This window comes from Dryobates pubescens, chromosome 21 (genome assembly GCF_014839835.1).
Source record: "Dryobates pubescens isolate bDryPub1 chromosome 21, bDryPub1.pri, whole genome shotgun sequence".
NCBI classification, from domain to species: Eukaryota; Metazoa; Chordata; class Aves; order Piciformes; family Picidae; genus Dryobates; species Dryobates pubescens.
In genome coordinates this window covers 1,924,426-1,950,864 of record NC_071632.1, presented here as the reverse complement: position 1 = coordinate 1,950,864, position 26,439 = coordinate 1,924,426, and the positions used below count along the sequence as shown (strand labels likewise).

General features: G+C 53.6%; 1 protein-coding gene across 1 annotated transcript in view; it reads right to left on the bottom strand.

Moving 5' to 3' along the window:
- LOC104310167 (macrophage mannose receptor 1) overlaps positions 1–26,439 on the bottom strand; it is a 57,400-nt gene that overhangs the window by 16,486 nt on the left and 14,475 nt on the right. The window contains exons 6-19 of the mRNA XM_054171272.1: positions 25,775–25,909; positions 23,910–24,092; positions 21,829–21,986; positions 20,250–20,363; positions 18,962–19,077; positions 18,106–18,254; positions 16,541–16,740; positions 12,725–12,852; positions 10,282–10,369; positions 6,148–6,295; positions 5,321–5,356; positions 5,023–5,198; positions 3,477–3,541; positions 907–1,007 (exon numbers count right to left, since the gene is read on the bottom strand). Of these exons, the coding sequence (XP_054027247.1) occupies positions 907–1,007; positions 3,477–3,541; positions 5,023–5,198; positions 5,321–5,356; positions 6,148–6,295; positions 10,282–10,369; positions 12,725–12,852; positions 16,541–16,740; positions 18,106–18,254; positions 18,962–19,077; positions 20,250–20,363; positions 21,829–21,986; positions 23,910–24,092; positions 25,775–25,909 (1,797 nt within the window). The remainder of the gene's footprint in view (positions 1–906; positions 1,008–3,476; positions 3,542–5,022; positions 5,199–5,320; positions 5,357–6,147; positions 6,296–10,281; positions 10,370–12,724; positions 12,853–16,540; positions 16,741–18,105; positions 18,255–18,961; positions 19,078–20,249; positions 20,364–21,828; positions 21,987–23,909; positions 24,093–25,774; positions 25,910–26,439) is intronic.

Sequence of the window (26,439 nt, the reverse complement as noted above, 5' to 3'; positions counted from 1 at the left end):
GTTGAGGTCAAACCTTCTACATTCAGGTTTGTCTCCTTTGTTCCTTGGCTTATCACTGTGCACCACCCAACAGAGCTTGGCCCCTCCACTTGCCCCCCACCCCTCAGCTATTGATAGGCATTGATCAGATGCCTCTCAGCCTTCTCCTCTCCAGCCCCAGGGCTCTCAGTCTCTCTTCCCAGGGGAGATGCTCAAGTCCCCTAAGCATCCTCCTGGCTTTCCCTTGGACTTTCTCCAGCAGGTCTCTGTCTCTCTGGAACTGGGGAGCCCAGCACTGGACACAGGATTGCAGCTGTGGTCTCAGCTGGGCAGAGTAAAGGGGCAGCAGAACCTCCCCAGCCCTGCTGGCCACACTTCTCTTGCTGCACCCCAGGATGCCATTGGCTCTCTTGGCCCCCAGGGCACCTTGCTGTCCCATGCAGAACTTGCTGCCCAGCAGCACTCCAAGGCCTTTCTCCATGGAGCTGCTCTCCAGCAGGGCAGCCTCTAACCTGTCCTGGTGCCTGCTGTTGTTCCTCCCTAGCTGCAGGATCCTGCTCTTGTCCTCGTTGAACTTCCTGCCTGTGCCCAGCTCTCAGCCTGTCCAGCTCTGGTTGGATGGCAGCACAGCCTGAGGGCTGTCAGCCAACTCCTCAGTTGTGTTGTAAATGTTTTAGTCAGTTCTTAGGAGAAAAGCCTGACTGCACTCAGCTGCTCACTTGCAGAAGGACTGCATTAAATTGCTGCAGTGTCCCCATTCTAAGCACTTAGCTTCTTCCATGAGCAGTGGCTGCAGCATGTGGTTAGTTTGGCACTGCAAAGAGGTGGCAGCAAAGAAGCACAAAAGGTTGTGTGAGAGCTGCAAGCAGAAGCTGGGCAGGTCCACAGCCAAGCAGAGAGAAGCAGAAGTTTGGCCTTGCTGCTTACCTTCCTCTGCAAACATCACCACACAGTTTTCCTCATTGTTGGCAAAGTTGGGCTGATTGGGAGCCCAGGCCACATAGGTCACTGGAGTCCCATCTGTCCAGCTTGAAGGGAAGATGCACAAGTAGTTAGTCATTAATTAACACTTTTCAATTGTGAGAGGAGAATCCTAATTAGCAGCTGACAATTAAGAAGGTCCATGGGCATTCACAGGAACTGGCTACACTGGAAGGGTTTTCTCTCCTGGTTAGTCTACCTTGCAAAACCTCTTGTTGTCTGCTAAAGAGAAACTGAGATACAAAACCTAGCAGTGATCTGCATGAGGGGAGGGAGAGCACCCTCAGGAGGCTTGCAGAAGGGGAGGGAATCTTGATCTGCTTGAGGGTAGGAAGGCTCTGCAGAGGCACCTGGACAGGCTGGATTGAGGCAATTGTGTGAGGTTCAACAAGGCCAAGTGCTGGGTCCTGCACTTGGGCCAGAACAACCCCATGAGCACTCCAGGCTTGGGGCAGGGTGGCTGGGGACTGCCTGGCAGAGAAGGACTTGGGGGTGCTGGTCAGCAGCCAGGTGAAGATGAGCCAGGGTGTGCCCACATGGGTAAGGTCAAGAGCAGCCTGGCCTGGATCAGCATGGGGGCACAGTGACTGCCCTGCTCCTGCTGGCCACACCTTGAGAACTGCCTTCAGTTTTGGGGCTCTCAATACCAGAAGGACACTGAGGAGCTGGAGCAGGTCCTGAGAAGGGCAATGAAGATGGGTAAAGGTCTGGAAAAGAGGGCTGGGGAGGAGCAGCTGAGGGAGCTGGGGGTGGTTAGTGTGGAGAAGAGGAGGCTGAGGGAGACCTCATTGCTCTCTACAGCTCCCTGAAAGGAAGTCAGAGCCAGGTGGGAGTTGGTCTCTTCTCCCTAGTAATGATAGGATGAGAGGCCTCAGGTTGTCCCAGGGGAGGTTTAGGTTAGAGATCAGAAAAATCTTCCCTGACAGGGTTCCCAAAGCCTGGCACGGGCTGTCCAGGGAGGTGGTTCAATCCCCATCCCTGGAGGTGTTTCCAAGAGGCAGAGATGTGGTGCTGAGGGCCATGGGTTAGCCCCAGCCTTGGCAGTGTTGGGTGAAAGGTTGAACTTGCTGGCCTTAACGGTCTTTTCCAGTCTAAGTGATTCTGTGATTCCCTGTTTTTCACTGACAGGCATTGCCCAACAGAAACTCCTCTCACTTATCCAGAAGATGTAAGAGAGGGAAGAAGTTTTCTTTCTCTTAACCTAGTCCCTGTTAGGCTTCTCTGTCTGAGCACCCCTGACCTTTCCAGGGATGTAAACAAGGACAAAACCACAGTGTTCTGTTTTCCCACTGAAATAAGCTATGTGCATTGCTTATTATTATCAAGTCAGGTGATGGTAATGACCATCCTGTCACTTCAAAAGCACCCTTCCTGAAGTAGCAAAGCTAACTTCTGCTTCTTAGTACACTGCTGTTGAAGAAAGAGGAGGTTGGCACGAGAACTGCTCCTTCAGAATCTAGGTCACTCAGCCAGAGGGGGGAAATGAATTCATCTCCCTGCTTCACCTCTTGCTGCTGCTCATACACTTCATCTGAAGGAGATGCTCACTGGACCCAAATCTCCCAAAAGATCAATGGCAGCCTGGGCTGCATCCAAAGCAGTGTGGCCAGAGCTGGAGAGAGAGGATCCTGCCCTCTGCTCTGCTCTGGGGAGACCTCACCTGCAGGGCTGTGTCCAGCTGTGGAGCCCTCAACACAGGAAGGACCTGGACCTGATGGAGAGGATCCGGAGGAGGCAACAAAAATGCTCAGGGGGTTGGAGCAGCTCTGCTATGAGAATAGGCTGAGGGAGCTGGGGGTGTGCAGCCTGGAGAAGAGAAAGCTCCAGGGAGACCTAAGAGCAGCCTGCCAGTACCTGAAGGGGGCTGCAAGAAGGCTGCAGAGAGACAAAGGCCTGCAGGGACAGGACCAGGGGCAATGGCTTCAGACTAGAGCAGAGCAGATTGAGATTGGATGTGAGGAACAAGTTCTGCACCAGGAGGGTGCTGGAACACTGGCACAGGTTGCCCAGGGAGGTGGTTGAGGCTCCATTCCTGGAGATACTCAAGGTGAGGCTGGACAGGGCTCTGGGCAACCTGATCTAGTGGAGGATGTCCCTGCTGAGTGCAGGGGGTTGGACTGGATGAGCTCTGGAGGTCCCTTCCAGCCCAGACCATAGAATCATAGTATCAACCAGGATAGAAAAGACCTCAGAGATCATCAACCCAACCTATTACCTAATACCTAACACCTCCTGACAACTAAACCATGGCTCCAAGTGCCACATCCAGTCCTTTTCTGAACACCTCCAGGGATGGTGACTCCACCACCTCCCTGGGCAGCACATCCCAATGGCCAATTCCTCTTTCTGGGAAGAACTTTCTCCTCACCTCCAGCCTAAACCTCCCCTGGTAGGACCATTCTGTTCTGCTTTCTACATACAACTGCCTTCAGCCCTTGAAAACACCTTTGGTACCTCCAGCTGCATAAAATATTTGCATCTGCATGTGAAGAGCTGCAGAGGGCATCTTGACTTACCTAAACTTTTTATCCAGACTCACTTGCAGACCAATAAAGTATCCTCTTCTCTGACCCCAGGAGCTCTCCTAAAACACAAAGATGCTATTTTAGGTGTTGTTCTGTTGTTGTCCTTTTAATAGTCTTTGATGTAAACCAAGCAGAAATGGCTGGGCCATTGGTTAGCTCCTGGAGACACTCCCAGTAAAGCACAAGGTGCCAGCTAAGGAGAGCAATGCACACACACCCAGGCACAGAGGCCAGGCTTTGATTTGGATCATCAGGGCTGAGTGCTGTGGCACTGAGGGCTCCTAGGGTAGGTAGGAGAAAAGTAAATCTTGATCAGACACTGGTAGCCCTCCTTGCATTCTCCCTCTAGGGCTGCAGCACCATCTCATGCCCATCTCGAGTCTTCCTCTCCCACCAACTACTTCCCAAGAGAGACCAACCCCCAGAGAACCTTATCCCAGCATCCCCAATCCCTCCCTTTAATCAATCCCAAATTTTCCATGCTCAGCTCCTTGGACAATTCCTGGGGTGAGGATTCTCCTGTGATGGTCAGAGCCGGGATCATTTTCCTGCCTTTAAGCCATTTTTGGACCCAGTCACTCCCATTTTTAGCCAGGATCCATCCCTTACATCCCACTTCTCCATCATAAGCTGGATTTTTACTTCCTAGTTCTTTGCTGGGTGGCACCAGGTGGGAATTTGGCAAAGACCTGGAGAAAGGCTCTGGAAGGACATTTCCAACTTGACTTTTCCTGGAGGACAACCAGGGTTTGGGGAAAAGGAGGAATTTTGGGGCAGGGCTGAGTGGTGCCAGGGCCATTTGGATTGGTTTTGGTGGTGCTAGCAAAGGCAGGCTTGGAATTCCCTCTTTTTTTTCCAAGGATTTGAGGACCTGAGCTCTTCTAGGAGCTCTCTCTTGAAATACCACTGCTGGGAAAACCTGCTGGAAAACCTGGAGTGCTGAGGTACCAAAGGACATATGGGGGGGAAGTTTCCCAGATCTGCCCTCAGGTGGATGTTGTTAGCAGCAGTGCTGATGGCCCTGCCTCTGAGGCAGCTCAGCAAGCAGATCACAGGCTCACAGGATGTCAGGGGTTGGTAGAGAACTACGGAGACCTTCCAGTCCAACCCCCCTACCAGAGCAGGAGCAGAGAACCCAGCACAGGTCACACAGGAACACATCCAGACAGGGCTGGAAAGGCTTCAGAGAAGGAGACTCCACAACCTCTCTGGGCAGCCTGCTCCAGGCCTCTGGGACCCTCACAGTCAAGAAGTTCCTCCTCATGTTGAGGTGGAACCTCCTGTGCTGCAGTTTCCATCCATTGCCAGGGCACAGTGAGCAGAGGCTGTCCCTGTCCCTTCCTTCCTGGCCCCCAGCCCTCAGCTATTGACAGACATTGATCAGACCCTCTCAGCCTTCTCCTCTCCAGACTGAACAGCCCCAGGGCTCTCAGCCTCTCCTCCCCAGGCAGTGCTCCAGTCCCTTCAGCACCCTCATATCTTGATCAGACCATCACAAGCATTTCTACTTCAGACTATCATTTGCCACACTCCTTACACTTTCTTTGAGTGCTCTCTGCAGGAACCTTCTCTCACTGTTACTGCTCACAACAGCCAGGTCAGCAGAATTGCTCCTGCAGAACTCTTGGGCTTTGTCCATGGGGACAGATTCCCTGCTGATGTAATACAGCTTGTCCTCATATATCACCCAGCCATCCGCTGTGGTTTCGTACACTGGAAAACAGAGGAGGTAGCCTTAAACCCCATAGCTGTAGAACACAAAAGCTCATTTTAACAGCAGGAGTTGGACAAAAAAACATACTGAGCAGGATGAAGAAGTGTGTGCAAAAGCTTACCATATGTGTCAGGTGGTTCAGGTCTTAATGGCACTCCTGCAAAGCAAGGCAATGTGTCAGACAGCGCTGCAGCGTCTGTTGTGACACGGCTTGGGAATGGCTGAATCACAGACTGGGCTGGGCTGGAAGGGACCTCCAGAGCTCATCCAGTCCAACCCCTCTGCACTCAGCAGGGACTTCCTCCACTGGATCAGGTTGCCCACAGCCCTGGCCAGCCTCACCTGGAATATCTCCAGGCATGGAGCCTCAACCACCTTCCTGGGCAACCTGTGCCAGTGCTCCACCACCCTCCTGGTGCAGAACTTGTCCCTCACATCCAATCTCAATCTGCTCTGCTCTAGTCTGAAGCCATTGCCCCTGGTCCTGTCCCTGCAGGCCTTTGCAGCCTTCTTGTAGCCTCCTTCAGGTATTGGCAGGCTGGTCTAAGGTGTCCCTGGAGCCTTCTCTTCTCTAGGCTGAACACCCCCAGCTCCCTCAGTCTGTGCTCATAGCAGAGCAGCTCCAGCCCTCTGCTCATCCTCCTGGCCCTTCTCTGGACACCTTCCAGCACAAATACAAGCCAAAGCTCCTTAATATTTGAAAAGCTTGCAACCCATGGAAGCCTTGCAGAGGCCTGGATCAGTGGTGCATCCCAACTCACCTGAAGACATCAGTGTGTTTATTCTCACCCTCTATCCCTGACGGTGTCTTACCCAGCGCTCTTAAACCTCCCTTTGGACACATGGAGTTTTGCACAATTTGCTGCTGTTCTCCAGCAGCTTATAGTAAAACCCAACCTCTTGTGAAGTTTTTGCAGCTTCTTGTTTGAAGGAGAAGAATAAATGCACCTTTTTTCACCTGGCAGACCCAGCTGAGCTGTGCTTCACAGAGCGAGAAGGACCATCGCTGAACATAATCCCAGCTGTGCTTGTAGGCACCACAGGACTTGCCTCCCCCTGAACTTCTGGGGCTGTCTTCCCAGCTGATGTACTTCACCTGCAGAGGAAAGCATCCTGGTCACTCCTGGGATCAGTATTCACAGTATCACACAGTATCACAGTATAACTAAAGTTGGAAGAGACCTCGAGGATCATCGAGTCCAAGCTGTCACCACAGACCTCATGATTAGACCATGGCACCAAGTGCCACATCCAATCCCCTCTTGAACACCTCCAGGGATGGGGACTCCACCACCTCCCTGGGCAGCACATTCCAATGGTGAATGACTTTCTCTGGGAAGAACTTTCTCCTCACCTAGAGTCTAAACCTTCCCTGGCACAGCTTGAGACTGTGTCCTCTTGTTCTGGTGCTGGGTGCCTAGGAGAAGAGACCAACCCCCACCTGGCCACAACTACCCTTCAGATAGTTGTAGAGAGCAATGAGGTCTCCCCTGATCCTTCTCTTCTCCAGGCTAAGCAACCCCAGCTCCCTCAGCCTCTCCTCACAGGGCTGTGCTCAAGGCCTCTCCCCAGCCTTGTTGCCCTTCTCTGGACACCTTCAAGTCTCTCAATGTCCTTCCTAAACTGAGGGGCCCAGAACTGGACACAGTACTCAAGGTGTGGCCTAACCAATGCTGAGCACAGGGCACAATGACCTCCCTGCTCCTGCTGGCCACACTCTTCCTGATGCAGGCCAGGATGCCATTGGCCTTCTTGGCCCCCTGGGCACACTGCTGGCTCATGTTTAGGCAGCTGTCAATCAGCACCCCCAGGTCCCTCTCTGTTTGGCAGCTCTCAGCCACTCTGACCCCAGCCTGTAGCTCTGCCTGGGGTTGCTGTGGCCAAAGTGCAGCCCCTGGCACTTGGACTTGTTGAATGCCATCCTGTTGGCCTCTGCCCAGCTGTCCAGTCGGTCGAGGTCCCTCTGCAGAGCCTTCCTGTCCTCTAACTGCCCAACATCTGCTCCCAGCTTGGTGTCAGCTGCTACTCAGCCCTATTACCCAGCTCAGGAGGCCACTGGTCCTGAACTCCTGCCTTGTTGTTAAACACTGAGGCAAAGAAGGTGTTCAGGACCTCAGCCTTTGCCTCGTCTTCAGTCACAGAGTTCCCCTCCAGGTCCAATAAGGAGTGCAGGTTCTTCTTGCCCTTCTTTTTAGTGTTAGTGTTGTTAATTCTTTTTAGTGTTAATAGTGTTGATTCTGCATTAGCAAGCTGGTTTTGCCCAGAAGCTCCAGTCTCTCAGTGCTAAGATGGAGGTTCCACCACTGAGGCTGAGAGCTGGGCAGAGAGAAATGTAATGAAATTCAGTAAGGACAAAGGCAGAGTCCTGCAGTGAGAAAGAACAACCTCATGGAGCAGGAGAGGTTGGGGACCGAGCTGTTGGAGAACAGTAAAGGGCAAAAGGACCTGGGGGTCCTGGGGGATGGGAGGTTGACCATGAGCCAGCAATGTGCTCTGCTGGCCAAGAAGGCCAAGGGCATCCTGGGGGGCATTAGAAGGGCTGTGGGAGCCTGCTCAGGCCACATCTGGAATATTGTGTACAGCTCTGGGCTCCTCAGCTCAAGAAGGACCTCAGGGAACTGCTTGAGAGAGTCCATCCCAGAGGCACAGAGCTGCTGCAGGCAGTGGAAGATCTTCCTCAGGAGGAGAGCCTGAGGGAGCTGAGGGCTCTGTAGCTTGGAGAGGAGCAGCCTGAGGGTGAGCTCCTTGCTGTTGCTCAAGATGTGCAGGGGGAGTGCCCAGAGGCTGGAGCCAGGCTCTGCTGGGTGCTGCCCAATGCCAGCACCAGGGGCAGTGGTGGAAGCTGAGGCAGAGGAAGTGCCATGGAAACAGGAGGAAGAATTTGTTCCCTGTGAGGGTAGAGCCCTGGCACAGGCTGCCCAGGGGGTTGTGGAGTCTCCCTCTCTGGAGATATTCAGAATCCACTGGGATGTGTTCCTGTGTGACCTGCCCTGGTTGCTCTGGCAGGGGCCTTGGACTGGATGAGCTCCAGAGGTCCCTTCCAACTCCTAACACTTAGTGAGTCTGTGATCTATGACCTGCTTCAAACTCACATTTCCCAGCAGCTGTATGGTGGCCATGACCATATTGTGCATCAATTCAATGTTCTTCCCCTCCCTGTGGTTAATGAGGATGGGACCATGGCCTTGGGCAGGGCAGTCATGTCCCGCAGACCTAGTGGAGTTGCATCTGCACAGAAAGAACATCCAGATGGGAAGGGAGAGCCAATTGCTACAACCTACTTTGGATTGTCAAAATATTCCTGTTATGAATGCCTCCAGAACTTCTGTGCAGCAAAGGACAAGGTCCTTGCTTGGGTTAAGAAATAGGGAATAGAGTAGGAGTCAAAGTAGAGCAGTGGTGTCCTGCAGAAACTGTTCATACATCGGTGAATACCTGTGTGGGCTCCAGAGGTGCCTGCAAAACTTCATGGAAATTAATAAATTAGGATGATAGGTGAGAGCTGCAATTCTGAGAGATCCTGAGGCACTGCTGAGGCCTCACCTGGAGCACTGCCTGCAGCTCTGGGCCCTCACTGCAAGAAAGCAGCAGGTCCAGAGGAGAGCAACCAGCCTGGGGAAGGGGCTGGAGGGAAAGGCTGAGGAGGAGAGGCTGAGGGAGCTGGGGGTGTGCAGCCTGGAGGAGAGGAGGCTCAGGGGGGACCAGGCAGAAAGGGACCTGGGGGTACTGATTGAACAGGAGCCAGCAGTGTGCCCAGGGGGCCAAGAAGGCCAAGGGCATCCTGGCCTGCATCAGGAAGAGTGTGGCCAGCAGGAGCAGGGAAGTCCTTGTGCCCTGTGCTCAGCACTGGTTAGGCCACACCTTGAGTCCTGTCCCAAGTTCTGGGCCCCTCAGTTTAAGAAGGACATTGAGAGACTTGAAGGTGTCCAGAGAAGGGCAACAAGGCTGGGGAGAGGCCTTGAGCACAGCCCTGTGAGGAGAGGCTGAGGGAGCTGGGGTTGCTTAGCCTGGAGAAGAGGAGGCTCAGGGGAGACCTCATTGCTCTCTACAACTACCTGTAGGGAGGTTGTAGCCAGGTGGGGGTTGGTCTCTTCTCCCAGGCAAGCAGCACCAGAACAAGAGGACACAGTCTCAAGCTGTGCCAGGGGAGGTTCAGGCTGGATGTTAGGAAGAAATTCTTCCCAGCAAGAGAGATTGGCCACTGGGATGTGCTGCCCAGGGAGGTGGTGGAGTCCCCATCCCTGGAGGTGTTCAAGAGGGGATTGATGTGGCACTTGGTGCCATGGTTTAGTTAGTCATGAGGTGTTGGGTGCCAGGCTGGACTTGATGATCTCTGAGGTCTTTTCCAGCCTTATTTATTCTATGATTCTAGGATTACCACACTCTACAGCTACCTGAAGGGAAGCTGCAGTCAGCTGGGGGTCAGGCTCTGCTCCCAGGCACCTGGTGACAAGAGGAGAGGGCATGGCCTGGAGCTGTGCCAGGGGAGGGTTAGGTTGGATGCTAGGAAGCACTTCCTCAGGGACAGGGAATCAGACACTGGCATGGGCTGCCCTGGGAGATGGTGGAGTCACTGTCCCAGGAGGTGTTTAAGGCAAGAGTGGATGTGGCCATGGTTTGGCTGAGTGCTGTGTCCTGGTTGGTGTGGTGGTGTTGGGTCATGGGCTGGACTTGATGACCTCAGAGCTCTGTTCCAGCCCCCATCATTACACATCACTTCCTGGAGGATGGAGGCTTATGCTGGGAATTCTGCTTGCTGCTTAATGAGCTGTTAGATGATTCCAGGCACTGGCAGACACAGGACACAGGTGTGGCAGATCTTCATGTCCTGGTGTTGTATTCTTGGGAAAGAAAATATGTGGGAGTGCTGTGCAGAAAGGTAGAGAAGCTGGGGAGACACAGATGATTTCCATGCATTCAAAGGTGTTGCTGTGATCTTACTCACAGTCATGAAAGCTGACAGCCATGGAAATGCTTGCAGGATTAGTGTGCTCCTTGATGAGCATAACAGCAAAAAAAACCCCACCCAAGTACAGCCCCCAAAGCAGCTGAAGCAAATGAACTTGATGAAAAGTTACTCACTGGAGAGCCATCACTCCAGGCAAATCCTTCCTCTGGATTCAGGGAATACAGACCCAGCCAAGCTATTTCATATTTACAGTGACCATCCCTGACAAAAATGAACAAGCAGAGCAGTGTGTGAGCATCCAAACCCAGACCCTTCCACCAATACAGCCTTCAGCTTTCCAGAGCACAGCAGACCATGCAATGAAGCTGCAATAGTTACCCTGCCACCTCTGGGCAAGGGCAGATGGCGTTCATAGAGTCACAGGATGCTTTGGGTTGGGAGGGAGCTTAAAGATCATCCAGTTCCAGCCCCCTGCCATGGGCAGGGACACCTCCCACCATCCAGGTTGGACTGGATGACCTTTGAAAGTCCTTTCCAACCCAAACCATTCTAGTTTTAGAATAGAATAGAATAGAACAGAATAGAATAGAATAGAATAGACCAGACCAGGTTGGAAGAGACCTTCAAGATCATCAAGTCCAACCCATCAACCAATCCAACACCACCTAATCAACTAACCCATGGCACCAAGCACCCTATCAAGTCTCCCCTGAACACCTCCAGGGATGGTGACTGCACCACCTCCCTGGGCAGCACATCCCAAAGGGCAATCACTCTCTCTGTATAGAACTTCCTCCTAACATCCAGCCTAAACCTCCCCTGCACAGCTTGTGACTGTGTCCTCTTGTTCTGGTGCTGGCTGCCTGGGAGAAGAGACCAACCCCCACCTGGCTACAACCTCCCTTCAGGGAGTCAGAGAGAGCAAGAAGGTCTCCCCTGAGCCTCCTCTTCTCCAGGCTAAGCAACCCCAGCTCCCTCAGCCTCTCCTCACAGGGCTGTGCTCCAGACCCCTCCCCAGCTTTGTTGCCCTTCTCTGGACACCTTCCAGCAGCTCAACCTCTAAACTGAGGAGCCCAGAACTGGACACAGGACTCAAGGTGAGGCCTAACCAGTGCAGTGTACAGGGGCAGAATGACCTCCCTGCTCCTGCTGGCCACACTGTTCCTGATGCAGGCCAGGATGCCATTGGCCCTCTTGGATGCCTGTGCACACTGCTGGCTCATGTTCAGCCTACCATCAACCAGCACCCCCAGGTCCCTCTCTGCCTGGCTGCTCTCAGCCACTCTGACCCCAGCCTGTATCTCTGCCTGGGGTTGCTGTGGCCAATGTGCAGCACCTGGCACTTGGATGTGTTCAATCTCCTGCCCTTGGCCTCTGCCCATCTGCCCAGCCTGTCCAGGTCCCTCTGCAGAGTCTCTCTACCGTCCAGCAGATCAACTCCTGCCCCCAGCTTGGTGTCATCTGCAAATTTACTGATGATGGACTCAATGCCCTCGTCCAGATCATCAATAAAGATACTGAACAGGCTGGGGCCCAGCCCTGATCCCTGGGGCACACCACTGGTGCCTGGCTGCCAGCTGGCTGTGGCACCATTCACCACCTACAAGCACCACCCCCCACATTCTCATTTACCTCTAAATCCTAGCTAGAAGTTACAACACATATCTTCCCCCTCCACACACCCCCAGTTTCCTGGATGCACAACTCCTTTCACACACAAGTCAGAGACAGTGAGGAGCAGCTGAAATTGCAAAGGAGCAGAGGTGGGCTGGGTGTTTTTTTTGGCTTTTGGAGCCACAGAAACCCCCTGCAGAGCTACAGGCTGGGGTCAGAGTGGCTGAGAGCTGCCAAAGAGAAAGGGACCTAGGGGTGCTGATTGACAGCTGCCTAAACATGAGCCAGCAGTGTGCCCAGGGGGCCAAGAAGGCCAATGGCATCCTGGCCTGCATCAGGAACAGTGTGGCCAGCAGGAGCAGGGAGGTCATTCTGCCCTGTGCTCAGCACTGCTTAGGCCACACCTTGAGTCCTGTGTCCAGTTCTGGGCCCCTCAGTTTAAGAAGGAGGTTGAGTTGCTGGAAGGTGTCCAGAGAAGGGCATCAAAGTTGAGGAGGGGTCTGGAGCACAGCCCTGTGAGGAGAGGCTGAGGGAGCTGGGGTTGCTTAGCCTGCAGAAGAGGAGGCTCAGGGGAGACCTCATTGCCCTCTCCAACTCCCTGAAGGGAGGTTGTAGCCAGGTGGGGGTTGGTCTCTTCTCCCAGGCAGCCAGCACCAGAACAAGAGGACACAGTCTCAAGCTGTGCCAGGGGAGGTTTAGGCTCAATGTGAGGAGAAAGTTCTTCCCAGAGAGAGCTGTTAGGTGTTGGAATGTGCTGCCCAGGGAGGTGGTGGAGTCCCCATCCCTGGAGGTGTTCAAGAGGGGATTGGATGTGGCACTTGGTGCCATGGTCTAGTCATGAGGTCTGTGGTGACAGGCTGGACTTGATGAGCTTTGAGGTCTCTTCCAACCTTGGTGATACTGTGAGACTGCGATGCTTCTGGAACCATCTCAGAGCACTCACAGCAGTTCACATGAAGCTTGCCTAAGCTGTGGTGAGCCAGGAGTGCAGCAGGTACTCACTGCATTGCTTGCTTCAGTACCAGTGCCTCCTCTTTGCTGTTGGTGGTGGCCAGATCCCCTCCCATGTGCCGACAGAAGTCCCGAGCTTCGAGCCAGGATTTCCTTCTCGTGGCCGACCTGCAAAAAATCTGTGGAGAAATGATGTTGAAGCATCTGATAGCTGGAATGGTAAAACCAAGAGTCACCCCTTCACCCATACAGGAAGTCTTTTAAAGCCCTTAAAAGGAATGGTGCTAATTACTAATGGTGCTAATTAATCTCCCCAGTTCAAGAGAGACAGAGAGCTGCTGGAGAGAAAACAACAGAGAATCAGGAGGATGCTTAGGGGACTTGAGCATCTCCCCTGTGAAGAGAGACTGAGAGCCCTGGGGCTGTTTAGTCTGGAGAGGAGAAGGCTGAGAGGGCTCTGATCAATGTCTATCAATAGCTGAGGGTTGGGGATCAAGTGGAGGGGGCCAAGCTCTTTTGGGTGGTGCACAGCAATAAGCCAAGGAACAATGGAGAGAAAGTGGAACAGAGAAGATTTGACCTCAAGATCAGGATCAGCACATAGAGGATGGCCAAGGGCTCAGGCCCAGCCAGCATGGATTTAGGCAGGGCAGGTCCTGCCTCTCCAACCTGATCTCCTTCCATGCCCAGGTGACTGCCTGGTGGACATGGGGCAGGCTGTGGATGTGGTCTGCCTGGACCTCAGCAAGGCCTTTGCCACCATCCCCCACAGCAAACTGCTGGCCAAGCTGTCAGCCCCTGGCTTGGACAGCAGCTCTCTGAGCTGGGTGAGGAACTGGCTGGAGGCTGAGCCCAGAGAGTGGTGGTGAATGGTGCCACAGCCAGCTGGCAGCCAGGCACCAGTGGTGTGCCCCAGGGAGCAGTGCTGGGCCCCATCCTCTTTAACATCTTCATTGATGATCTGGATGAGGGCATTGAGTCCATCATCAGTAAATGTGCAGATGACAGCAAGCTGGGGGGCAGGAGTTGATCTGCTGGAGGGCAGAGAGGCTCTGCAGAGGGACCTGGACAGGCTGGACAGATGGGCAGAGGCCAAGGGCAGGAGACTGAACACATCCAAGTGCCAGGTTCTGCACATTGGCCACAGCAACCCCAGGCAGAGCTACAGGCTGGGGTCAGAGTGGCTGAGAGCAGCCAGGCAGAGAGGGACCTGGGGGTGCTGGTTGATGGTAGGCTGAACATGAGCCTGCAGTGTGCCCAGGCAGCCAGGAGGGCCAATGGCATCCTGGCCTGCATCAGGAACAGTGTGGCCAGCAGGAGCAGGGAAGTCATTGTGCCCTGTGCTCAGCACTGCTTAGGCCACACCTTGAGTCCTGTGTCCAGTTCTGGGCTCCTCAGGTTAGGAAAGATGTTGAGCTGCTGGAAGGTGTCCAGAGAAGGGCAACAAAGTTGGTGAGGGGTCTGGAGCACAGCCCTGTGAGGAGAGGCTGAGGGAGCTGGGGTTGCTTAGCCTGGAGAAGAGGAGGCTCAGGGGAGACCTTATTGCTCTCTGCAACTCCCTGAAGGGAGGTTGTAGACAGGCAGAGGGTTGATCTCTTCTCCCAGGCACCCAGCACCAGAACAAGAGGACACAGTCTCAAGCTGTGCCAGGGGAGGGTTAGGCTGGAGGTTAGAAGGAAGCTTTACACAGAGAGAGTGATTGCACATTGGGATGTGCTGCCCAGGGAGGTGGTGGGGTCACCGTCACTGGGGGTGTTCAGGACAAGGCTTGAGAGGATGCTTGGTGCCATGGGTTAGTTGATTAGGTGGTGTTGGATGATAGGTTGGAGTCGATGATCTTGAAGGTCTCTTCCAACCTGGTTTATTCTATTCTATTCTATTCTATTCTATTCCATTCCATTCTATTCTAAGAAGAAAAGTTATTCTACCTATCTTTGAAACAATGAGGAGAAACTTCTTTGGTGTGAGGGTGCTGGAGGCCTGGAGCAGGCTGCCCACAGAGGTTTTGGGGAGATTTTCCAACCCCACCTGGATGCATTCCTGTGCCGACTACCCTAGGTGGTCCTGCTTTTGGCAGGGGGGTTGGAGTGGAGGATCTCTGGAGGTCCCTTCCAACCCCTAATATCCAGTGATACTGTGATACACTGCCCCTCAAGTTTTTGCTCTGGAGTTGCCTAACCTGGTATTAGCCTAGTGGTGGCAAACAAAGGGAAGGAACTGCTAGGAGGGAATACAATTCCCTGCAGCTTCTTCATCAGGTGGATGTCCCAGTCCACCTTCCAAATGAAGGGAGAGTGACTGTGTTGGAGAGGCAATGGGGTCTGGAAGGAGTCTGAAGATATAGGCAAAGGAATGACCTTGTGGTGACAACAACTCTCACCTTACATTTGCAGTTCACAATCCCAGCATGTTAGGGGTTGGAATGTGCTTCTACAGGACATTGAGCCCAGCCCCTCTGTCAGAGCAGCATCACCCAGGGCAGGTCACACAGGAGCACATCCAGGGGGGTCTTGAAAGTCTCCAGAGAAGGAGACTCCACAACCTCTCTGGGCAGCCTGCTCCAGGGCTCTGTGCAGGCTCCTACACTTTGGCCACAACAGCCCCATGCAGGCTACAGACTGGGGATGAGTGGCTGGAGAGCAGCTGGCAGGGAGGGACCTGGCAGGGCCGGGGGACAGCAGCTGAACAGGAGCCAGCAGTGTGCCCAGGGGCATAGAAGGCCAAGGGCATCCTGGCTTGTGTCAGGAACAGTGTGGCAGCAGCACCAGGGATGGATTCTGCCCTGTGCTGGGCACTGCTGAGGCCTCACCTGGAGCTCTGTGTGCAGCTCTGGGCCCTCACTGCAGGAAAGATCTTGAGGTGCTGCAGCAGGTCCAGAGGAGAGCAACCAGCCTGGGGAAGGGACTGGAGGCAAAGGCTGAGGAGGAGAGGCTGAGGGAGCTGGGGGTGTGCAGCCTGGAGGAGAGGAGGCTCAGGGGGGACCTTACCACACTCTACAACTACCTGAAGGGAAGCTGCAGTCAGCTGGGGGTCAGGCTCTGCTCCCAGGCACCTGGTGACAAGAGGAGAGGGCATGGCCTGGAGCTGTGCCAGGGGAGGGTTAGGTTGGATGCTGGGAAGCACTTCCTCAGGGACAGGGAATCAGACACTGGCATGGGCTGCCCAGGGAGGTGGTGGAGTCACCATCACTGAAGGTCTTTAAGAAAAGCCTGGATGTGCACTTGGTGGCATGGCTTAGCTGATGTCATGGTGTTGGGTCACAGGCTGGACTTGATGATTTCAGAGGTCTATTTCAGCTTCAAGAATTCTGTGATTCTGTGATCATGTTGCAAATACTAAGCTGTTTCATGTTTCTTCTCTTCATTTTTTTCCTCTTTTCCTCATGCATTTCAAGGTTCTGTATGGTTATATTCTTTCCTTCCATTCTCTGCTCCAATTACTTCAGCCCTTGGGGCAGAAACTTCTTAATTTCCTTTCCTGTGCCCTCCTCCCTTCCCTTGTGTTCCAAGTCCTTTCAACCTCCTCTTCCCCCCTTAGTTTCAACCCTTGTAAGGACAATTCCCTGAGATGTTTGGGGTCGTTGGGGTTTTGTTGGTTTGGTTTAGTGTGGATGGTGTTGTTTTTATCATCATCATCATCATCATCATCATCATCATCATCATCATCATCATCATCTTTATCATTATAGTCATTATTATAATCTTCATCACTCTTATCATTATCATCAGCATTATTCTCTATTCCAGTCTCAGAGACTGCAAAATGAAGATGCCACTTCCTTTTTTCCCCCCTTCAGCTCCCCCCCCACTCCCCCCCAGCAGAGCAATTCAAAGCCCTCCCTGTTCTTTTAACCCTTTAGGTGCTTACTTTCAAGCAGGAGCTGCTGTGGTGGTTTGAGCTCCAGCCCTCAGGGCACGTAGGGGCAGGAGCAGTAGCTGGAAGAGGAGGAGCTGTTGCACTCTTTGCCCACTGTTTGCAGATGTACTTTTGCTTTGTCTCACAGTCCAGAACATGCCACAACCCAGCTGCAGTCCCAGTTCTCATGGCTACACATCCTGGGTTATTCCCTTTTTAAGAAAGAAAAACACATGTGGAGTCTAAATGGTTTCATTCCCTCTGAGCCCCTTGGAGCAGCAGCCTCTCACTTCTTCCCACACCATAGTGGCCAAGAAGGCCAAGGGCACCCTGGGGGGCATTAGAAGGGCTGTGGTCAGTAGGTCACAGAGGTTCTCCTCCCTCTCTACTCTGCCCTGCTCAGTCCACAGCTGGAATCTTGTGTCCAGTTCTGGGCCCCTCAGCTCAAGAAGGACCTCAGGGAACTGCTTGAGAGAGTCCAGCACAGAGGCACAGAGCTGCTGCAGGCAGTGGAAGATCTTCCTCAGGAGGAGAGCCTGAGGGAGCTGAGGGCTCTTAGGCTTGGAGAGGAGCAGCCTGAGGGTGAGCTCCTTGCTGTTGCTCAAGATGTGCAGGGGGAGTGCCCAGAGGCTGGAGCCAGGCTCTGCTGGGTGCTGCCCAAGGCCAGCACAAGGGGCAGTGGTGGAAGCTGAGGCAGAGGAAGTGCCATGGACACAGGAGGAAGGATTTTGTCACTGTGAGGGTTCTAGAGCCCTGGCACAGGCTGCCCAGAGGGGTTGTGGAACCTCCCTCTCTGGAGATATTCAATATCCACTGGGATGTGCTCCTGTGTGACCTGTTCTAGGTGCTCCTGCTCTGGCAGGGGCTTGGAGTGGATGATCTCCAGAGGTCCCTTCCAGCCTCTAACACTCTGTGATTCTGTGATTCTGTGTGGTTCTGTGAAAACACTGGCATGACAGAGTTATGGTTTAGGTGTTGTTCATACAAGAGAAGAGTGACATTTCCTGTCTGAGGAGATCATCATCATGTCTGGGTCATAGAACCACAGAACTGTTAAGGTGGGAGAAAACCTTTAGGATGCTGGAGTCCAAGCATAACCCAGCTCCCATGACCACTAAATGATGTCCTGAAGCACCACATCTACAGCTTCGTGCATGCCTTTGCATCTGACTTCCTGTTCTTCAGGTCAGCAATTTCACAGACTCACAGAATGTTGGGGGTTGGAAGGGACCTCAAAAGCTCATCCAGTCCAAGCCCCCTGCCAGAGCAGCTTACACAGGAGTGCATCCAGGTGGGTTGTGAGTATTTCCACAGAGGGAGACTCCACAACTCCCCTGGGCAGCCTGTTCTCATAAGCTATTCTCCTGCTATTTCAGCTTGAAACAGATTCTCTGATCACACCCTCACAAAGCAGCTCTCCTCTGGGTCCACTCCACCACTTCCAGGACCTTCTTATGCTGAGGGTTCCAGAACTGGACACAGCACTCTCATCATGAGAGGACAATCTCTTCCCTTGTCCTGCTGGTGAGAGGATGCTGCAAAGGCTAAGTCAAATAGGGACCTCAGAGAGTACCTACCAGGCATTGCTGCATCCCAGTGTGTGAAGGAGACAGCTTCTCCACTGGCCCACTTGAAAGTGCCTTGTTCCTCTGTGTCAGACAAACCAAGCCAGAAATATTTGTCAGGCCTCAGCCCAACCAGGCTGGTCAGGTAAGCTTGTTCATACCTGTGCAAGGGAGCAGAATGGCCCAAGTGAAAACAAAGCAATTGTCTGATGTGATGATGAATCCTTTCCTGCTTTCCCTTGCTTCAGACTGAGGGGGAGGACCTTGTGATGCATTCAGACTCTATAGGCCAGCAGACAAAAGTGAGACTTTTTTGCTGCTCAATGAGAACCCTGGGATGTAACTCAGACACTTTGCTGTTGGACCTCCAGGAATGTTCCAGAACATACAACATTTAGAATAGAACTAACCAGGTTGGAAAAGACCTTTCAGATCACCAAGTCCAGCCCATCACCCAGCACCATCTGATCAACTAAACCATGGCTCCAAGTGCCTCATCCAGGCTCTTCCTAAACACCTCCAGGGATGGGGACTCCACCACCTCCCTGGGCAGCACATTCCAATGGCCAATCTCTCTTGCTGGGAAGCACTTCTTTCTAACATCCAGCCTAAACTTCCCCTGGCACAGCTTGAGACTGTGTCCTCTTGTTCTGGTGCTGGATGCCTGGGAGAAGAGACCAACCCCCACCTGGCTCCAACCTCCCTTCAGGGAGTTGGAGAGAGCAAGAAGGTCTCTCCTGAGCCTCCTCTTCTCCAGGCTAAGCAACCCCAGCTCCCTCAGTCTCTCCTCCCAGGGCTGTGCTCCAGACCCCTCCCCAGCTTTGTTGCCCTTTGCCTGTTTAAAAGTAAGAGAGAGTCTTTCTCATACCTGCTTTCAACCGTGGCTAAGTGACCTTCTTCTCCTTGGCAAGTGGCTTGTGCTTCTGCAAACCTTGCTGAATCATGTCCAATGAAATAGCAGTAGGTGCTGTACCTGCTCCAGCCCTGTAACAGGATGTTAGGACTTCACAGCACCACAGAATCCCAGACTGCTTTGGGTTGGAATGGACTCCCAAAGGTCATCCAGTCCAACCTGCCCCTGCAGTCAGCAGGGATGTCTGCACTGGGAGCTGGTTGCTCAGAGCCCCAAACATCCTGACCTGGAATGGTGCCAAGGATGGGGCATCTCCCACCTCTCTGGGCAACCTGGGATAGGGTCAGACCACCCTTGCTGTAAAACATTTTTCCCTTCTCTCTGGACTGAGTTTCCCTCCTTTAGTTCAAACCATCACCCCTTGTCCTGTCACAGCAGGCCCAGCTCAAAAGTCTGTCCCCAGCTTTCTTCCAGGACCCATCCTAGAAGAGTCAGAGGAGGAGAGAGCCACAGGAGCAGAGAGCCACAGGAGCAGAGAGTCAGCATTTGGGCTGGAAAGACCTTTTAAGGTCATCAAGTCCAACCCTTAACCCAGCACTGCCAGGTTACCACCAAACTATGTCTCTCAGCATCACACCTCCCCAGCTCTGAAAGCCCTCCAGAGATGGAGGTTCCACCACTGAGGCTGAGAGCTGGGCAGAGAGAAATGTAATGAAATTCAGTAAGGACAAAGGCAGAGTCCTGCAGTGAGAAAGAACAACCTCATGGAGCAGGAGAGGTTGGGGACCGAGCTGTTGGAGAACAGTAAAGGGCAAAAGGACCTGGGGGTCCTGGGGGATGGGAGGTTGACCATGAGCCAGCAATGTGCTCTGCTGGCCAAGAAGGCCAAGGGCATCCTGGGGGGCATTAGAAGGGCTGTGGGAGCCTGCTCAGGCCACAGCTGGAATATTGTGTCCAGTTCTGGGCCCCTCAGCTCAAGAAGGACCTCAGGGAACTGCTTGAGAGAGTCCAGCACAGAGGCACAGAGCTGCTGCAGGCAGTGGAAGATCTTCCTCATGAGGAGAGCCTGAGGGAGCTGAGGGCTCTGTGGCTTGGAGAGGAAGAGCCTGAGGGTGAGCTCCTTGCTGTTGCTCAAGATGTGCAGGGGGAGTGCCCAGAGGCTGGAGCCAGGCTCTGCTGGGTGCTGCCCAATGCCAGCACAAGGGGCAGTGGTGGAAGCTGAGGCAGAGGAAGCTCCATGGACACAGGAGGAGTGGGGAGTAGGTCAGAGAGGTTCTGATCTGGGAAATGCTTTTCTCCTTACTTTTTTGCAGCCTTCCTCAGAGGTTTCCTTTTCCCCAGCCATTTCTGCTGCAGGTCCTTTCTTACAGATGTAGCCAGCTTTTTGCTCACAGCCATGGTCTGCCCAGTAGCCATCCTGTGGCAGGAGAAAGAATGAAATAGCACTGAGATGAAGGCTGGTAATCTAAAACTGTTCAGTGTTTTCTTTCTTTACAATGAAAATTCTTCACTTTCCTTCTTCTTCCATTTTGAAACAGATTTCCTTCCCCCCCCTTATCCAGCTCCCCTGGTTGGTAACAAAAAATAATCTGCTCCCTTTCAGTGAACTGCTCAATGGGGCTCCAGTAGCACAGCTAAGAGTGGTCAGGGGAAGAAGGGATGAGGTTGTAGGGAGCTGGGCCCCAGCCTGTTCTGCAGGGCGCTGCACAGGATCCTGTGCCAAGCAGGAAGGGGCAAATGAGCAGGCAGACAGGCAGCAGGGACCCCCACATGCCACCACTACCCCTGGAGGAAAGGGAGTAGGAGAATGTCCTCAGACTACATTCAGAGACCTGTTTCATAGCCCTAATCATTTCATTAGTGCTTAATGGGAACTTTTCATCAGAGCTGCAGTCATGACTTGCCAGGCTGGACAGCTGGGCAGAGGCCAACAGGATGGCATTCAACAAGTCCAAGTGCCAGGGGCTGCACTTTGGCCACAGCAACCCCAGGCAGAGCTACAGGCTGGGGGCAGAGTGGCTGAGAGCTGCCAAACAGAGAGGGACCTGGGGGTAGTGGTTGACAACAGCTGAACATGAGCCAGCAGTGTGCCCAGGAGGCCAAGAAGGCCAAGGGCATCCTGGCCTGCATCAGGAACAGTGTGGCCAGCAGGAGCAGGGAAGTCATTGTGCCCTGTGCTCAGCACTGCTTAGGCCACACCTTGAGTCCTGTGTCCAGTTCTGGGCTCCTCAGGTTAGGAAAGATGTTGAGCTGCTGGAAGGTGTCCAGAGAAGGGCAACAAAGCTGGGGAGGGGTCTGGAGCACAGCCCTGGGAGGAGAGGCTGAGGGAGCTGGGGTTGCTTAGCCTGGAGAAGAGGAGGCTCAGGGGAGACCTTCTTGATCTCTAGAACTCCCTGAAGGGAGGTTGTAGCCAGGTGGGGGTTGGTCTCTTCTCCCAGGCAGCCAGCAGCAGAACAAGAAGACACAGTCTCAAGCTGTGCCAGGGGAGGTTTAGGCTGGAGGTGAGGAGAAAGTTCTTCCCAGAGAGAGTTGTTAGCCATTGGGATGTGCTGCCCAGGGAGGTGGTGGAGTCCCCATCCCTGGAGGTGTTCAAGAGGGGATTGGATGTGGCACTTGGAGCCATGGTCTAGTAGTCAGGAGGTGTTGGGTGACAGGTTGGACTTGATGATCTTTGAGGTCTCTTCCAACCTTATTGACTCTATGATTCCATTCTATGACTTCATTTGCTGGTTTTACTCTTTCAAGAAGGGTCCTGCTCAGCCTCATCCTTTGTGCCCACAGCCCCTTCCCTGGCCACAGCAGCTGCTGAACTAGTGGGTCAGAGGGTCTTAGGAAGAAGTTAGTTCCAATAGTAACACAAAATATGTTTTGACCAATGCTACCTTGCCCCTGAGGAGCACACAGCCTTCTGGCCTGCTCTGTGTGCTGGATGGCTCTCCCAGCTGCCACTTGGTGTAGGTCACAGGGCTGCCATCGCTCCATTCAAAGTACATTGGGACCCTCTGATCGTGCAGCCCAATCCACAGCTTGTCTGTAGGCTCTGGAAGCATGCAGGCACAGAGCTGTGCCACTCCATCCTCTGCAAGGGCAGGGGAACAGAGGGGAGGGGAGGGGAGAAAAAGAATGGCAATAGGGGAAGGGAAGGGAAGGGAAGGGAAGGGAAGGGAAGGGAAGGGAAGGGAAGGGAAGGGAAGGGAAGGGAAGGGAAGGGAAGGGAAGGGAAGGGAAGGGAAGGGAAGGGAAGGGAAGGGAAGGGAAGGGAAGGGAAGGGAAGGGAAGGGAAGGGAAGGGAAGGGAAGGGAAGGGAAGGGAAGGGAAGGGAAGGGAAGGGAAGGGAAGGGAAGGGAAGGGAAGGGAAGGGAAGGGAAGGGAAGGGAAGGGAAGGGAAGGGAAGGGAAGGGAAGGGAAGGGAAGGGAAGGGAAGGGAAGGGAAGGGAAGGGAAGGGAAGGGAAGGGAAGGGAAGGGAAGGGAAGGGAAGGGAAGGGAAGGGAAGGGAAGGGAAGGGAAGGGAAGGGAAGGGAAGGGAAGGGAATTCACAATCCCTTCAGCAGTCACTCAAGTGAGCTATGATTCCAGAATCAAAAAGCATAAGAAAACAAAAGCACCTCTGTGTGTTGGTGGCCTCTGAGCAGCTAAATTGCTCATTCCAAAGAGAGTTATTTGTCTTGAATGTCTTTCATTTTCTCAGCAGTTAATTAAGGCTATCACTACTTCTAAGCACCAAAACCAAAGGAGCCAACAGTTCCCAGACACAAAAAGTGTCCCCAGGTCTACAGACTCCTCACATTTCTGTCAGGTAATTAATAAGCCATGGTGAGACAACAGTGGTCAGAGCCAGTGAGCTGGCTGGGGTCCTGGACACCACTCTGCTACCATTTCTGGCTGGCAGTGCTAAACATTTCTTTCCTGTGCTGCTGCTTCTGCAGAGAGCTGTGGCCTTGCTGATCTGGGTGCTGGTTGCACACAAGATGCAGAGAATGATCTACAGCCACCCTGCAGGCTGCCCACATGCAGCAGGAGCAGCACCAAGAGGTTTTCCCACAAAAACCTATCCCTAAGGAAGCTTCTCAGTGGGGTGACTGATGTCCTTCTGCCCTTGTGCAAAGCAAAGCACAAGTCAAGCTCTTTGGGTAAGCCTGCAACTTGCAGCACAGGAGGTACCATGTGGTTTGAAGCACAAAGGCAGGCACCACTCCCCCTAACACCACCCAGCCTCTGGCTCCTTGCCTGTCTGGCTGCAGTGCTCCCTGCTAATAAAACTGCTACACAGCAGGGGGCAGGGGGCCAAGAAAGCCAAAGGCATCCTGGCTTGGGGCAGAAGCAGGGTGGGCAGCAGGGCCAGGGAGGGGATCATCCCCCTGTGCTCAGCACTGGGGAGGCCACCCCTGGAGGGCTGTGTTCAGCTCTGGGCCCTCCCTGCAGGAAGGACACTGAGGGGCTGGAGCCTGTGCAGAGCAGGGCAGGCAGGCTGGAGAAGGGCCTGGAGCCCCTGGGCTAGAGGAGGGGCTGAGGGAGCTGGGGGTGTTGAGGCTGGAGAAGAGGAGGCTGAGGGAGACCTCCTTGCTCTCTGCAGCTCCCTGCAGGGAGGTTGCAGTGAGGAGGGGACAGCCTCTGCTCCTTGGTGGCAAGGGCCAGGAGCAGAGGCAATGGTTGCAAGCTGCCCCAGGGGAGGTTCAGGCTGGCTGCTAGGAAATCTTTCTTGCCTGGAAGGGTTCTGAGGCCTTGGAATGTTGTGCCCAGGGCAGTGCTGGAGTCCCCATCCCTGGAGGTGTTGAAGCAGTGTGTGGAGCTGGTGCTTAGGGCCATGGTTTGGTGTTGAGCATGCAGTGCTGCCTCAAAGGTTGGACTGGATGAGCTTGGAGGGCTCTTCCAACTGCAGATGCTCTGTGATTCTGGCTCAGTTTAGCTCACTGGTGCTTCTTGCATGCTGCTGAAGGCCACCCCCAGCCCAGGAACACTCACTGTACCCAAGGCGAGACACGATAAAGCTGTGCTCCTCAAGGCTCTGAATGCTGGCCAGGTGACTCCTCTCCCTCTGACAAGAGCTCAGAGCTTCTTCCCATCCTTTGTTCTCCCTGAAGATCTTGTAACAGTGCTCTGTGTATGGTACCCATCCATCTGGGCAAGTCACAGCCCCAGTGTCACCTAGGAACAGGGATTGGTCTTTTAGAGGAGTGCAAAGGCTGACCAAGGGAAGTGGCACTGAAAACATTCTCCTTTGCCAAAGCTCTACACAAATAAACTTCTCTGGAAGTTCTCATTGCAAGGAATTGGTAAATCTGGCAAGTTTTACCTTGGAAGAGGAAAGCTTTTCCCTTCAAGCATTACCAAATGTTAAGGTTATCATACAGTCAGATGTCTGCAAGAGATGAAGTGAGGCATTAATGTGAACAGCTTCTGCATTTGTCAGACAGGAGGAACCAGAACTGACCTGCACCTAACAATTTCAAAGATAAAGTAGATAGAGTGGTGGTCTCCAGCTGATCTAGACAGGTCTACAGCTAGAACTACAGACAGGGGAACACCAAGGGGGAAATCTTCATACACTTCAGATCACAGAATCAGAGTGTTAGGGGCTGGAAGGGACCTCAAAAGCTCATCCAGTCCAAGCTCCCTGCCAGAGCAGGGTCACTTAAAGCACATCACACAGGAACACATCCAGGTAGGTTTTGAATATCTCCAGAGAAGGAGACTCCACAACCCCTCTGGGCAGCCTGCTCCAAGCCTCTGTCACCCTCACAGTGTTTCCTTGGCACTTCCTCTGCCTCCTCTTCCACCACTGCCCCTTGTGCTGGCATTGGGCAGCACCCAGCAGAGCCTGGCTCCAGCCTCTGGGCACTCCCCCTGCACATCTTGAGCAACAGCAAGGAGCTCACCCTCAGGCTCCTCCTCTCCAAGCCTGAGAGCCCTCAGCTCCCTCAGGCTCTCCTCATGAGGAAGATCTTCCACTGCCTGCAGCAGCTCTGTGCCTCTGTGCTGGACTCTCTCAAGCAGTTCCCTGAGGTCCTTCTTGAGCTGAGGGGCCCAGAACTGGACACAATATTCCAGCTGTGGCCTCACCAGGGCAGAGTAGAGGGGGAGGAGAACCTCTCTGACCTACTGACCACAGCCCTTCTAATGCCTCCCAGGACGCCCTTGGCCTTCTTGGCCACCAGAGCACATTTCTGGCTCATGGTCAACCTCCCATCCACCAGGACCCCCAGGTCCTTTTCCCCTTCACCAACAGCTCACTCCCCATCCTCTCCTGCTCCCTGGGGATGTTCTTTCCCCATCTTTTCTCTTTGCATTGTGTTGGTGTTTCTTCCCTTAGCTGTTCACAGCAGCAGCCTTCCTCTGCCAAATGCTTTTTGGTTTGTTCTGTGTGTGTGCAAGGAGGAGACCTGACTGGGCAACCACAGACTTGTTTGCTTTTCCCTGTTTCTTCTGTCCTGTGTTATGGGCCTGGAGCTCAGCCCAGGAAGGGTGCAGGGGTTGCAAGAGTTACACCAGATAAGCAATGAATAGTTTCTATTTGTAATGAAGTACTCCTGGTGATCTTTGTCATTGTTAATGCTGAGCAAGTCAGAGACTAGTGTTTAAGATGAGGAAGAGTAGCTTTAGACTGGGTCTTAAGAAAAGGTTCTTCAATATGAGGGTGGTGAGACTCTGAGAAGGTTGCCCAGGGAGGTTGTGGATGTCCCCTTCCTGGGGGGGCGGTTCAAGGCCAGGTTGGTTGAGGCCTTGGGCAACCAAGTGCAGCTGAGAGGCATCCCTGCCATGCTGTCTAAAGTCCTCCCCAACCTAAGGCACTCTGTGATTCCTTTCATTTTCAACATGCATCAACATACCTGAGGGAGCCAAGGGAAAGTTTCTCTTCTTACAGATGTAACCAAGCTTCTGATCACATTCCCAGTTCTGCCATTGGCCTTTCGTTTCAGGATTCAAAACTCCACAGAGTTTTCCAGATTCTGGTGAGGGACTTCCTTTGGGAGAGGCACAGGAGAAGAAGTTTAACTGCTGGCTGAAGTGAAGGCCCCAAGGGTGGCCTCTTCCCCAGCCTTGGCAGGAGCTGTGCTCAGGGTCTGAAACTGGGAATGGCCATTTCAGTGGAGATGAACATTTAACCCCTCGTGGTTCTGTGGCTGGACACATCCTGGTCTCCAGGCTGGTAAAATACAGGTTTGATGGAAGGACAACTCAGTGGATACAGAACTGGCTTGACTGCTGCACCCAAAGAGTGCCTGTCCATGGTCCATGTCCAAATGGAGGCCAGGGACCCCTCAGGGGTCAGTACTGGGACCAGTCCTGTTCTTCATCTTCACTGGTGACAGGGACAGTGGCATTGAGGCTCCCTCAGCACCAGGCTGTGTGGTGCTGCTGACAGCTGAAGGGAAGGATCCATCCAGAGGGACCTGCACAGGCTGCAGAGCTGGGCCCAAACCAACCTCAGGAGGTTCAACAAGACCAAGGGCAAGGTCCTGCAGCTGGCTCAGGGCAATCCCAGGCACCGATA